The sequence below is a fragment of the Lontra canadensis genome, unplaced genomic scaffold (genome assembly GCF_010015895.1).
Source record: "Lontra canadensis isolate GAN:19392208 unplaced genomic scaffold, GSC_riverotter_1.0 scaffold74, whole genome shotgun sequence".
Classification (NCBI taxonomy): domain Eukaryota; kingdom Metazoa; phylum Chordata; class Mammalia; order Carnivora; family Mustelidae; genus Lontra; species Lontra canadensis.
In genome coordinates, this window is record NW_022631068.1 from 9,682,202 (window position 1) to 9,697,756 (window position 15,555).

The 15,555-nt window shown below is 36.7% G+C and overlaps 1 protein-coding gene across 6 annotated transcripts in view; it reads left to right on the plus strand.

Annotated features, from left to right (window-relative positions):
- LOC116881433 (anoctamin-3) overlaps positions 1–15,555 on the plus strand; it is a 284,096-nt gene that overhangs the window by 256,277 nt on the left and 12,264 nt on the right. For all 6 annotated transcript variants that reach the window (XM_032881227.1, XM_032881226.1, XM_032881228.1 and 3 more), the window contains 5 exons: positions 3,994–4,105; positions 4,863–4,920; positions 10,706–10,803; positions 13,399–13,532; positions 14,394–14,546. In XM_032881227.1, the coding sequence (XP_032737118.1) occupies positions 3,994–4,105; positions 4,863–4,920; positions 10,706–10,803; positions 13,399–13,532; positions 14,394–14,546 (555 nt within the window). The remainder of the gene's footprint in view (positions 1–3,993; positions 4,106–4,862; positions 4,921–10,705; positions 10,804–13,398; positions 13,533–14,393; positions 14,547–15,555) is intronic.

Below are 15,555 nucleotides of genomic sequence, written 5' to 3' on the forward strand. Positions count from 1 at the left end.
CTATCTCTCCTCCTTCCAAAGTAGTTATATTCAACGGATTTGAATTTTTAGCCAAGTTAATAATTAGTGTTTATGTCATTGTTTCTATATAACTATTTTTATATGTAAGGTGTGGTATATGCTATGATTGTTTCCTTATTTATACCATCTTTATATTTTCATGAAGCTAATAATAGCACTTTTTTCCTTAATTTTCTGCATACTTTCTTAATTTATCTCAAACTTTCTGCTTCAACTCTGAATGGTCTCTAAATACATACAAAACCATCAGGTATGCTACTCATTTTATTTTCTTCTTAGAGTTCCCCTTTCCGAACCCACTGTTTCCTCCACTCTCGAGGGCCCACCCTCACTATGGTCAGTGGCGTCTATGCTTCCTCTCTCCCGTCCTCTAGGAAATCCTTTTACCTTTATTTCTCAGGTGGGTACCACTCTTTGGATCCATCGGTCTTCTTTTGTCTTGGCTTAATTCCTTACTTTGCTGCCTGGAAAGTAAATTTCTTGAGACCTTATGTGTCTGAAAATGTCTTTTCTCCATCCTCAAACTTGATTTTTGGTCTCTTGGTTTGAGGAACAAAATTTTGATTACAGAGCTATTTGAGCAGTGATCTTTTATTGTTTGAAAACTCACCAGATCCCAGGCACTATGCTGGACACTCCTCATTGATTTTGTTTTATTGACTTCCCAATTTTATGACAGTAGGATCCCTATTGTATGAATTAGAAAATCAAGATAATTAAGTTGAATAAGTAGAATTTAAACCCAGATGTGGCAGAGTTAACTTAATTATGTTGGAATAACTATATCACTCCACTATTGCTTCTCCTATAATGCATTTTTAAGTACAAGTAATAATAAAAGGAACATTTTGTAGAGGGAAGACTGGGCCCAAGGTCAGGCTCTGGAAATAAGTGGTCATATTCCCTGGAAATTTTGTGACTGTGAGCAAGTGTTCTCTCTCCATTCTTTGTTTCCTTCCACTGTTTCTCTTCCTTTGGTTCTCCCTCTGTTTTTGCTTTTTTGAGTCTCATTTTGTTATTGATAAAATGAGAATGATAGCATTTCCTGTTTCACCATTGCTGAGGATTGGCTGTCTGACATATGACAAGTGTTCAGTAAGTGGGAATGATCTGTTGCATTGTTCTTAAACCCTCTGAGCTACAGTTTCTTCCGCTGGATAATGAAGCACTTTAGATTGTCTGAAAGCTTTCTTCTAGCTCTGATTCTCTATATTCATTTGCTTTTAAAGTATTTTATGCCGAGGATGGAAGCAAATCTGAGGAAAATATTTGGAGGATCATAATAATGGAAAATGGAAGGTTTTTTGTTTTTTTTTTAAAGATTGATTGATTGATTGATTGATTGATTTGACAGACAAAGATCACAAGAAGGCAGAGAGACAAGGTGGGGTGGGGGGGGAAGCAGGCTCCCTGCTGAGCAGAGAGCCCGATGTGGGACTTGATCTCAGGACCCTGAGATCATGACCTGAGCTGAAGGCAGAGGTTTTAACCCACTGAGCCACCCAGGCGCCCCTAGAAGTTATTTGAGTTAAGTACCAGGAGAACCAAAGTTTGCACTTGGTATTTGATATTTCCATCTATAACTCATGACATAATGCCTATGGATTCATAACTATCAATTAATAATGAATGGTCTATACTAATTTAAATTAACAAAAATATTAATATTTTGTTTAAAATAATGTGTAGACATAAATATATGTTTACTATTTGAATATTTATAAATACATACATAAAAATTTTCAGTATGAATACATACAAACACAATAAATATATAAATACATACATACATATATACATAAATCCATATATATATAATATGTATGGCATTGTATTCTGTGTAATTTTAGACTGTGCAAATTTGTGCTTCAAATTAGAAATTAGGCTTTACTTCCTGGTAGAGGTAACACATTTTTTTATTTAAAGGAGCTTTTAAACTTTATGTTTCTTGACTTATTTTTAGCCAAATATTTTATTTTTGAAAAGTCACAAAAAAAATTAAAGTTTTAATTCTACCACATTTTTATGTGAGAAAAAATATATAATATTTGACCCAAAGTGATGTTCTTTTCAGTTTGGTTTTATGGTCCAAATAACAAATTATTTATAATAAAGAACAATCTATAATATGAATTACCTATAAAAAATGAACACGGATTCCAAGAAGCAAATTAAGCCAAACAATCAAGTTTCAGTTTTGTCAAATAGAGGTCAATTCAGGAACAAGAGCACATATATCAAGAAAATAGTAACGATAAAGTCAGATGTCACCATATTAATATTAGGCAAATCAGAATTTTATATCTGTTTGAATGGGAAAGAGAGTGATAAACAGTGATAAACAGTGATAAACAGTCTGCCAGGTCAGTGTAACATGATTTCTATACATCTTTATATAAACCTCCAAAATATAGAAAGGAAAACATAATAGAAATACCAAAAGAAAGGACTGACAAATCCACCCTCAAATATAAGCCAGGATGTAAAATATTTGGATGTCATAACTAACAATCTTCTCTTTAAATATATATAAACTGTATGCTTACCAAAGAATATATATTCTTTCCAAATACTTAATACATAGACAAAACATATCCAAGTAATCTGACCATAAATGAAAACAACTTTTTTGCTCCAAAGCAGAAATCACACAGGAACATTTGTGGATCATGATGCAATAAAATCAGAAATGGAGATCCAAAGACAAATTACACAACAGGGATTTTTAAAAAATCCATATTCTCATTTCCAGATAAGTTTTGTACTAAATTCACAAACTGTTTAGAATGAAAACAATAGTGAAAATACAACCCACTAAAACCCTGAGGGTATGTGGGTTCTCCTGGCTGCTTTCATGAGTGCCCACCCACCAGTCAGCACTTCTGTCACATATTGTAGTTGGGCTTGGAATCCTCCAGGACCTGTTCCTATTCTGTTACTGGATCATGCACCCATTTTGGGCAACATTTTCCTTAAATCAGATCCCATCTGTTTTCTATCTTCCTTGAATTCTTTAATTATACGAAAATGTATATTAGCTGGGCATAGAGATCTTCTATCATCATTTGGATACTGGGCGGGAGCAGAGGCTGCAGTCTACACTGCCATCTTAATTCAGTCCCTTGCATCATTTTGTTTTAAGAGTCATAGAAACAGGGACACCTGGGTGGCTCAGTGGGTTAAAGCCTCTGCCTTCGGCTCAGGTCATGATCCCAGGGTCCTGGGATTGAGCCCTGCATCGGCTCTCTGCTTGGCGGGGAGCCTGCTTCTCCTTCTTTCTCTCTCCCTGCTTGCCTCTCTGCCTACTTGTGATCTCTGTCTGTCAAATAAATACAATCTTTAAAAAAAAAAAAAAAGGGTCATAGAAACATGAGATGTGAGAGTAGACAAGTTCTTGAAATCACCTTGTCTAAACTCCTTGTTTCATAAATGTTAAAACTGCTCACAAAAAAAATGTAGAGAGATCTACTTGAGATTAACAGAAAATTAGGTATAAAGTTGAGATAGGAGCCCAGCTTCTATGACTAAGGTAGCCCTCTTTCCTCTTTACCATTCTACTTCAGTCTGCACAAAATATCCATTCTTCAAAATACTCTGTGGACAATTTAGGTCCTTATTGAAGCATAGGCAGTTTGAGTACAGGACTGATCCAATGTACATGGTTACTTCCAAATGACAACAGCAGACATAATCCTGAAAATCTTTAGATATTATTAATAACAAGCATCCTATTTTTGTAGTTGTGGGGGAAGTCTGAAGATTGTATCATTGGATCCTTTTATCAACTATGTGTGTACAGCATACACTCTCATTCACGTTTTGCAGATGCAGACCCTAGAATTCAGAGACACTGAGTGCCTCATAGAACTAGTAAATGGCTGAATCAGAACAGAAATGTGGGGCTTCTGATTCTATCTCCATATTTCTTGTTATTCACCTCCTTTATGTAAACACACCCTGTTTTCCTTTTAGAATATCCTCGAACAGAATCTGAGTGGGAAAACAGCTTTGCTTTGAAGATGTTCCTCTTCCAGTTTGTTAATTTAAATAGTTCTATCTTCTATATTGCTTTCTTTCTGGGGAGGTAAGTCAACTTTATGTACATCATCTTTGCAGAGTGAAAAAGACGGCCAAGAGTTCCATCGCCAATTTGTTAATAGAGGTGGTCAATTCTTGTCCCCGGCCTTGGAAAACTGCTACTCAGCCTTCCCATGTGTTTTCCATCAAAAGACTTCTAAGTCCAGGGCTCCAAGGTGCCACCACCAATTAAAGTAGGCATAAAGAAACAAAGCGTGTGTGCCCTGCTTCGGTTGGATTATGATTATCTGATCATGAGTAATGATTTTGTTAAATAGGAAAATGATTTTTGTACAACCCTAGGATACAGTTCCTTAGTGTGGAAACTTCTCCTACCTATCACGTCAACATTTTTTCCTACACTTCCTGCACAATGGAAGCATATTAAATAAACTATGCTTAACGCTCCAGCCAATGCGATGGAAACATACTAAAGCTAGAACCATTTTAAACTAAACAACTCAGTACATTACATTAATATTCATTAGCTAGGTCAGCAAAACATTAAAGATCTACAGGTGAAAGTGGAAAATTTCCTTCGGTTGTTTTGTCTGGACTTTCTCACCCCATTGGGGGTGAGAATCGAATTCATACACCACTTTTTCCTTTTTAAGTCAGGTACTTTTATGTGTCAGCATGGCCAAAGTCTACAGTCTGGGGACAAGATGCACCAGTGAACATTTATGTCTACCAACCCATGCATTAGTAGATGTTCTTCAGTCAACCCCACAAAAATGCTAATGAATTAAAATGGCTTTTTACAGATTTGTAGGCCACCCAGGAAATTACAATAAACTCTTTAACCGGTGGAGACTGGAGGAAGTAAGTAACCTTGTAAGGGTGGATGTGGGCCTGGGCGTGGATATGGGCCAATGACCATGGGTGGGAAGTGGGGGGAAGGAAAGAGAGAAAAGGTGGGTGTATGAAATTTCAGGCATGCTGAAGGCACATTTTTTTGTAGACAGTTCTTATGGGTTCAGAAAGGAAGGAACTACATCTTTCAGAAAAAAAAAAGTTGTGATCTTAAAGGTTAGACCCCCAAATCCTGACCTCAGCTCTTTAATTTTCTATCAAACCCATTTCCTCCATTAACAAAGCTCAGAAATTTAGATCTAAGGACTTCTCACTTTGGAGGAATTATTATAATCTATTCCATGGGTTTTTAAACTTTTAAATATGTTAGGTTTCCTTTTAAGCTGGGAAACTTCATCAAAAGACATCTTATTTGAAACACCAATCTATAAATATGCAGATCTATATCTTCCAAATCCTATAGGTTTTTTAATTAATTTTTTAATATGTATGTCATGGAAACAAAAGGTCTAGTATTGCTAGAACACAGGGTTAAACAGATTGTATATTGTCACTGAGACGGACATACGGTACTCCAAAATGCAAGCCCCTACCTGTGGTCTATGAGCCTATTTCCTCAGACTTTTGCCAACTGAAACATTTTAATTTTCACCAATATAACATCTAAAAGACACCTCCTTTTGATTTCAGATCCTTTCATTTTGAGTGAGATGAAGAGTATTTTTCATGTGTTTGTTGGATATTTTCTGTTTCTGTGTGTATGTGCTATCCTTGCTCATTTCTATTAAACTGTTTTTCTCGGTCCTAAAAATTATAAAAATTATAAAAATTTCTCTGTCCTAAAAATTGTAAACTAGTAACATTAGGCTCTAACCTTACAAATTTGCTGCAGATAATATTTCCATTTTCTTGTTTGTCTTAATTTTGTTTTGATAACTTTTTAAAAAACTCTATAGCATTTTTCATTTAAAATATCACTACTATTAATGACTTCAAGAATTTATGTCATGCCAAAAATGTGTTTTTCATTCCAGAAATTAAAAAAAAATACCCTCATGCTTGTACTTTTCACCAATTTTTAAAAAAAAATATTGACATCTTTGGTGCATTGGAAGTTCATTTTTGTGTAATGAGTAATCAAGATTCTCCCCCCACCTCAGCTGGCAGTCACATATTTAACTAATAATACATTTTTTTATCATTTGGCAAAATAAGATCTCAAGATTTATCATTGATTGATTATTTATCATTGATTTATCATTCTACATCTTGAAATTATGTCTACTTCTGGACTCTGTTCAATCTCATTCGTCAGATTGTTTATTGCTCCTGAGTTCAAAATCTTTTTGATTATTCTAACGTAAAATCCAATTTAATATGTGGTAATATTAGTAAGAGGTCATAATTTAGAAAGAAGCTAAGAGAAGTTTCCCTGAGAAAAGAGGTATTTCCAGTCTCTATCTAAAAATTTCCCCCAAACCCAGGAGAGCCCTCGTTGATATTGTCTCCTTAGAGCCTTCTAGTGGATTGAAATACATGGAGAAAGCCTAAAACTTCCCAATAACATGCTTTACCTCATAGAAACCTGAGCTCACCTGCTAACCTTGCTGCTTATTAATCCTTTGCCCTTAAGTTAATCCCTCTGAATATCTGTTTCCTCATCTGTAAACTAGCAGTAGTAATACTTAGGTTGCAAGTTGTTTATAGATAGGAGATAATTTGTGTAACACAATTAGCACAACCCCTGGACTTTGGAAGGCACTGTATAGATTGTAACTGATAGTTATCAATGCTCTGTCTCCACAACCACCTAAGTATTATCCTCTTGGACAAGAACAGATGAGGGCCTTCAATAATTTTAGGCCTTCAGAAAGTCCCCAATCAAACTTGCAGTTTTCACTCATAGCCCACAAGTATGACTGTATCTGCTAAAAGGCTTTCATGTACTTGGTTTGGGACCCAAAGCTTACCTTTTATCAGGAATGTTTGACTGGAATTAACAAGGGTAGTGTGGTGAACAAGCAGGTGGGATATGCATATTGATGCCATTTTAGAAACTGCTGTCACCAATACTTTTGTTTAATTGGATATTTTTACTGTTAAGGGTAAGATTATTGGAAGTCATGTTTCTTCTTTGGAAGTCCCAGGGAAATTGTTCCAATACTGGTGTCAGGAAAAATGTTTCATAACCATCCTAGACATTTTCCACAATACATATGACATACACAATGGCCATATTTTCCCCAAAGTTTTTTTTTTTTTTTTGAAAAAAAAAAAATCAGTGAAATGAAACATGTGGGTTTTTGATAGACCCTAGAAATTCTAGAATTGTAGACATAAATATGCATAATGGAAAATAAGAATTGAGCCTCAGAATTCAATCATGCAACAAGCATTTTTGACACATACTCCATTCTAGGCCTCTGCTGGGTAATACGGGGTATACAAATGAAAAAGTCCCTTTCCTTTCTTGATGTTGGTAGTCCCAAAGAGAAGAACGTAACCATGTTATGTAATAAGTATTATGTCTTGGAGTCTGACAGTCTGCATTCTAATTCTGCCCCACCCAAATCTTTATATCTCTAGGTCTTTTGTAAACTGTGATAGGAGTAACTATCTCAGTAGGACTGGTGAGTGGTGGATAGAATTGGGATCATGCACTTAAAATCCCTGGCACTGGGGCGCCTGGGTGGCTCATTCAGTTAAGCATCTGCCTTCAGCTCAAGTCATGATCTCCGGATCCTGGGATTGAGCCCCACATCAGGCTGCCTGCTCAGCAGGGAGCCTGTTTCTCTTTCTTTCTCTGCCATCCCCCAGCCCCTACCACCCACCCCCCGGCGCCATGCTCTCTAGCTCTCTCTATCTCCGTCAAATAAATAAATAAAATCTTTAAAAAAATAAAATAAAATCCCTGGCACAAATAATGATAGCCATTATAAAGAAAGCAAAATGAACCTCAATTTAATTTAAAACATTTATGAACTAGCTATACTGACTTTTCCTCATACTATACTGTATAATATCTCACATAAATATTTTATGTAAATCTATATAAACATGTTAATAATGATTAATATTTAATGAGTGCTTACTATATGCCAGCACCTTTCAGCAATTTTTCCTAACTGCTCTACATATGTTAATGCAAAAATTCTACTATTATACTCATCTTGCGGATGAGGAAACAGAAATTTAGACAAGTTATATAATTTGCTACAATTGTAGAAACATACTTATAAATTGATGAAGTCATCAGTTAGATTCAGCCAACCCAGCATCAGAGGCTACACTTTGAACATCGTGCTTTCCAGTCACCATTGGGATAGCATAGAGGCAAAACTGAGAACATAAAGGAAATTGATTTTGAAAAGAGATTGCTGAATGGTTGCTGACTTGCACATGTAAATCGAATTTAGAGTAAACATAGTTCCTGTGAAAAGAACATCCATGTCAGAATCTGAGGGTCCTATCTGCCACTTGGCTTCATCATCTCCAAAATGGAGATACCAACACCCGTCTTAGGAGGTTCTCAGGAAGAGCCAATGAGAAAAATATGTGAAAGCACTCAGCTGTGGGTTGTCCATAGTCGTATGATTTTGAGTGTGCAATAGGAATGGAAGCCTGGGTGTCCCACACACCCATCCATGCCCTTTTACTTATTCTAAGTATAGGCTCTCTTACCAAATGAATTTTAGAGTATTGAAGGACTGGATTTTGCTCGAGAGAACCATTATTTGAGGAGGGCAGATCCACAAAAACTATTGGATCCCTTTCTCTGCCCTATAAATCACCAAGCCATGAAATCTCAATTTCAACAGAATTATAAATTGTCTGTCGTCGGCCTCCCCACTTTGGCCTACGATTGTGGAGAATGAGCCAATCACATGGTTCAATAATGGTCTTTTTTTTTCTCTTTCTACACAATAATATGCTTTGCTAAACCAGCCCTTTAAGGCAATATTGGGTAAATAGAATTCATCTTTAGCATTATGTACAAGAGCAGAGGATTGGGGTGCAGGAGACCAAGGCTTTCAATTCCATGTCAGCAGTCAACATTGTATGACCTTATATATGTTAATTTACATCTTTCAGTCTCTCTATAAAAATGAAGAGTTTTATCTTGCAGCTGTGATGTATGCCTCTGTAGCTTAGTAATTATTCTGTCTCAGACATTCTATAGAACCCATTTATCATATATATGTGGCAGAACTCAGGGGGTCCTAAATTCATCCTAGAAGGAAGAGGCATGCTTCAATGGGAGAACTGTGACTTCTCTACACAATAAAAATTACCACTGGCAAGCTTCTCTCTCTCTCTGACTCAGTTTAGGGAGTTTTAAATTACTGGGCTGGAACCGGAAAACCAGGCTCTTCATGTCCTAATTATCTGTCCCTTTGAAGTCCCACTGGTACCAATATGATAGAAATAGAAACTGTGGATCAAAGCTCTAGTGACTATTGTTCTTATGAGGAGGACATGAACCCATTTGTAAAGAAATAGACCCACGCTTTATCTTCTACAGTACGAAGTTTTCAAGCAAAACATGTCATTTGCAATTTTCATTGTAATCACATTTTTGTTTTGTGGGGGTTTCTAATTCTAACAATTTTTGGACATCTGAAAAAGCAGAGGAGCACAACGAAGGCAAAATTGAGATCATACTGATGAGGCATTCTGTGGCATGTTTTTATCACTTAAAAATACGTTCTAGTACAGGTAGATATTCCCTCTCCAGGATATAGACCTTAACCTGTGCCTACTGTCTTTAGAATAGGCTAGATTTAATTCACTTCAGAAAATAATAGGGAAAGGGAAAAATGAGTAACCTTACGGTAGAAATACCTGGCAAACAGTGTACCAAGGGCCGATGAAGATTGTGTCACTAGTGATGTCTGTGGCTATCATATAACTTCTGAAGGGATGTGGTGAAATTTACGTCTGTGATCTCCCTCCATTCTCAAAACACATAGACACACTCTAAACACATGAAAACATCAGTTACTGTTGGTTTCTCAGCTTTGACAAATACACCTTGATAGTATAAGGGGCAGTGGAGGGAATTGGCTGAAGTGTGTATGGGCATTCTCTATACTTTCCTTGCAGATTTTCTACACATTTAAAATTATTCTGTGTCAAAAAGGTTATTTTAGCAGAACATATTATAAACAAACATTTTTCTGTCTCCTGGTTGTTAATAGATACACAGTATTCCAGAGCACTCATTAAATGGGACCATGCCTAATACACAGCTTGGCAGATAGTAAGTGCTCATTAAAAGATAGATTTGTTATATGTGGAATATGAGAAACAACACAGAGGGTCATAGGTGAAAGGAGGGAAAACTGAATGGGAAGTAATAAAGAGGGAGGAAAACCATGACTCTGAACTCTAGGAAACAAATTGAGGGTTGCTAGAGGGGAGGTGGGTGGGGGCATGGGGTAACTGCATGATGGGCATTAAGGAAGGCATGTGATAGGATGAGCACTGGGTGTTATAGGCAACTGATGAATTATTGAACACTACATCTGAAACTGAGGATGTATTATATGTTGGCTAAATGAATTTAAATAATAAAAAGATTTGTTTTTATTGCTGTTATAATTCCAATCAATATTCCACTCTAATTACTGGAAACTTCCCTATCAGGTGTCTTCAGCATGTTATTTCTTCCTTGTTTTTATTTTCTTGATGCACTGAGATTGTGTAGCTAGCTTTAGAATTGGATGTACAGTGTGAAGGTGGGGACATGTAACCAACCGAGAAGAGCAAGACCATTGTTGTCGCTGTGTTTCAGTGTCATCCCAGTGGCTGTTTGATAGACCTCTGCCTCCAGATGGGCGTTATCATGTTTTTGAAGCAAATATGGAACAACTTCATGGAACTGGGATATCCGTGAGCACTTGATTTTTAAACTTACATTATATATAGTTCCAAAAAAAGACAGAAGTAGTGGGAATAGTTCTTAAGAATTGGGGCCTATTAGACAGACAGGAGTGGATTCAGTTCCTGCTCTTCTGCTCACTAAATGAGTGACCATGTGTGAGTTAGTTGACCTTTCTGAGCCTCAGTCTTCACATCTCTAAGAGGATCAATGGCTATATGTGCCTTGAGCAAACACTTGTGAGGATTAAACGAAATAGTGGGTGTCGAGCACCTGGTACTCTGTTCAACACATTAAGATATTTGTTGCTATTCTTAAATCACTATTGACAGTATAGATTCTTGAGGAGAAGAATAACTTTCTGGGTTCTTCCGGCCATCAAAAGACCAAGGTTGTCATTGTTTAACAAAGACAACCTCCATTTACGCTTCCCCTCTTAAAAAAAGAATAAAACAAAGATAAATTTCTGGATAAGGAGGTCTTGTACTCTTTATTACATGAAAAAAAAATGTCATTAGAACAGGATTGATTTCACAAAAGAGTAGCATTCTGTTTTGTCCCTTTCAATGGGATTTAATGGTCTGTGGAATGCTGACATGAAGAGTGTTGAATGCCTACTTCTAACATCTAATAACATAGATTACTCTTCCAAATACGCTGAAATACAGTTTGTGTAAAACAATGTCTGATGGAAGCTTTGAGGCCTAACCAAGGTTAAAAGCAAGACTATTTTGAGGAATTTCTAATTGATGATATAAATAGCTTAGGCTTAGTCATCTCATTATGCCGTGATTCTTTCTCCTTGTTGGCGGACAAATGGTCTCAGGATATTCCAGAGCAGAGACCTTAGGGCTGGAGAAGTGATATTTACCCTGAAATCTGCCATAAACTATTGTGGTAAGTTACAGGCAGTCTTAGAGCTTAGACTATGAAATCACAGAGACCTGGTTCACATTCCTTTTCTGCCTCTTGCCAAATGAAGATGCTTGTAATTTCCTTGACCTATCTGTGAGATTATTTTTTTTATTTATAAAATAAAGGAGGAGATTACAAGAAATGCCCAGCGATCTTTAAACCTCATCAATAAATGACAGAACACTTTTTTGAAGAGACTTTTATACAGATCCTCAATATTCAAAACAGAAAAAATAAATATCTCTTGTAAATGAAGAGAGCATAGGGATTGGGGAGCCCAGTTCATTGTTTGTATCCCTTCCTATTCCTGGCTTATCTGTTTGAGACACAGGATTTGGAAACATCACTTGAAAATAGCTGAGAAGATTAGGTAGCAAGTGCCCACCACAGGATCTGACGTGCTGTGAATGAAATAGCTTCATAAGCACCATCAAGATGGCGTAGTCGTCATTATAGTATTGAGAATGATTCTTGTTGTTGCCGTTGTTTGTGTGCCTCTGTACATAGCATGCACCTTGGATAGCACATTTTCAGCATGACCTTGCCCATGTGGTCAGCCTGGATTGTGTATATCAGATCCCTAATGTACCATGGTAAGGGACATCCTGTTGGTGTTTTTCTGAATCCAACAGGAGTGGACCAGTCAGTAAAGCAATAATTTTGAAACATTTATAACTCAGTTCTCTTTTTTAAAGTAAAATCTTAAGCAGGCTGAAGTAATTAAAATTAAGCCTAGCAGGCCTGCCTCAATCTCAGCACCCAGTCCCTTTTGCATCTTCATGAGGCCCCAGAGGCAACCTCCATGGGACATACATGGGGAACTGACTACCTGACATTTTGGTCTAGGGTTGGTCTTCCAATACCCAGTGAGTTCTAGGTCCATGCTTAATTAATATTGAGAGTTGGGATTCATTTTAGAATTCACTTCATTCTGGAGGTAATGTTCATCTAACTCTTAAAATAAATAATTGCCCAGAAGTCCCCACGATGAGATATTTCAGGGTCACATAATTTTAAGACTGCCCCTAAGCTAGGGAAATAGTGTTGTTAATTCCGTTCCAAGTCTTTTAAATCGACCCAGGCACAGATCCATTGCCATAAATTATTGTTCACTATAGTAGCAAAATGTAATTATTAATACTCAAAGCCTTCATCTTCATAAACCACAGAGGTAAATAGACTTACTAAAAGTCACACAGCTAGTGCATTGTAGGGTGGGGACTAGAACCTATATCTCTTGAAACCTTATCTAGGGCTCACTTATTTGGTATGGAACATGATTTTACTCATGTTCAGAGAGCACAATCCAGAAGATTTTGGGTTATGAGTAATGAAGGTCTCAGATGTAATCATAACAGGCAACATAGAAGTTTAAGTGCATATAGAGGTTGAGGGGGTAGAGGGAAAGAATCCTACAAATGGGTGTTTGTCTATTAAGTATCAGGAAGCACATAAGTGTGTGGGGGAATTAATTCCCAGATACAAAGGTAGATGTGTGCAAGGTCGAAGAAGGCTGTAGCCTATTCCTGCCTCCTAAACTTGGAAGTTGAGACCATGCAAATACCCCCAGTTCCCAGAAATGCCTAGTGTGCTCCCAGGGTAGTGCTTATCTCTCTTTTCTTATTACACTATAAATTGCTCACCATATGCATTTAAGAGCTCAAAAGCTCCTTGTCTGCTCTGTGATATAGGTTGATCCAGAACTGGTGGTCACGACATAAAATCAAGCGGGGAATACAAGATGCATCGATTCCTCAGTGGGAAAATGATTGGAACCTGCAGCCCATGAATATTCATGGACTGATGGATGAGTATTTAGAAATGGGTAAGGAGAGAAGCTTCTACACAGCTATTTGGCCTTTTTGGTACGGTTTTGTTTTTTTCCTTCACACAGGCTTTGGTTCAAGAGAGAAAACCATCTCTCTCCTTTCCAACCCCAAGTGTCCTAAAATACCTCTGTACCTTTTTCTCAACATAACTAGAGAAGATAGTAAAACAATGTCCTTGAAAGGCTCACAAATTCTGTCCTTTGTCAACTGTCCCATTTGACCAGGATGGAGGGTTTTCTCATAGTAGAACATCTACCTTTAATGCAGATATTTTTAAAGGAACAAAATAAATCAGAACCCATTCCTATACCAAAAATACACCACCCTGCTCAAATAAGGTGATGATTATTTCTTGCAATAAACCTTTACACAGACATGGTGTGTTTAGCTTCTTCGAGAAGCCCGATTCTCACTCCAACTGTTAAAATCTTTGTGTGTTGTCTTCACATTTGCTCTTTCTCTGGCCTTTAAAGTCGTCTCCTCTATAAAAAGAAAGGACAAGATTAGGTGTCTTGGATCCCCTAGAGGTTTTCTTCAAGGCCGCCTCTTTGACTTTTTTATTCGCTCTTCCTTCGAGCCACCTGGTAGAGTGATGGAAAGCACAGAGACTTTCAGTCCATTGAGATCAAAGTTTAAATGCAGGTTTTAACATTTTTTGCTATCCACACTTTGGCAAGTTTACTTCATACATATGAGTTATAGTTATCTCAACAGCAAAATATGAGCATATCTACCTTGTAGGGATATTGAGAAAGGACTAAAGATTATTTATGGGAAGCCCCTCAGAGGGCACAAAGAAAGCATTCAAGAAACTATATGGTTTATGTTACTAATTTTGCAACACTCTCCCTTTACAGTTTTGCAGTTTGGTTTTACCACCATCTTTGTTGCGGCTTTTCCTCTGGCCCCTCTTTTGGCATTGTTGAACAATATCATTGAGATCAGGCTGGATGCATACAAGTTTGTCACCCAGTGGCGGAGGCCTCTGCCAGCTCGAGCAACTGACATAGGTAAGATGCAGAAATCACATGGTTTTTGCATTTCTGAGGCCAAGAAGAGCCTTGATCTAAGCACTGTGTGGGTTTCCATTCTTGGGGCTCCTTCCAACTATAACAAAACTGAACAGTTTTGATTAACAAAATCATGAAATGAACACTAACTTAGTTGAGAGCATTTTACACTAAACATGCTATTTCATGAACTTATCACTAAAAATGATTCATATATGTTTTTCCATGTTAATAAGCATAGCTCTGCCTCCTTCCTTATAGTTACTCCACAAATTTCTATGGCACGTTTTATGACATTTCTAAAAAATCATTCCCTTAACTAGAGATGTTTTTTTCTATTATAAGCAACACTGAGGTGAACATACATCTTCTTACATACTTAGATTATTTCCTCAAGATAGTCTCCTCGAGATTAGGTCATTTACTTAGCTTTCCCACTGTAAGCAGGAATAAGCATACATAAATCTAGCAATAGACAAATATAGGTATAAATATAGACACAGACTTCGATATTATATGTATTGTGTATCACATATCCATAAATGTGTGTGTACAGGTACAGATCCCAAAAAGAAGGCCTGCTAGATTAAAATGTACTCATATTTTAATTTTAAAAGATATCAGATTAACCACCACAAATATTTTAACAAGTCATACGTCAAACAACCATGTTTGTTTCTGTTCACTGGTTTCCACAATCCCTAAGCAGCAGTGGATGGTCTAAGACTTTCAAATCTTCTACAATCTGGTAGATTTTTTTAAAAAATCTTACTTTTTGAAGGACCTTTTTCCAAATACTAGTAACTGAAAAAATTTTAATATATTTATCAATTATTTGCATTTCCATAGCAAATTACTCATTTGTATTCTTTGCCCATTTTTCTCTTACCTTATTAAAATTTAGGATATTTTGTACATTTTGTATCATAACACTTTGTCCATTTTTTGTGAAGCAAATATTTTCTCCCTGGTGATTGCTTTCTTTTCACCAAATATTGTTACTTTTATA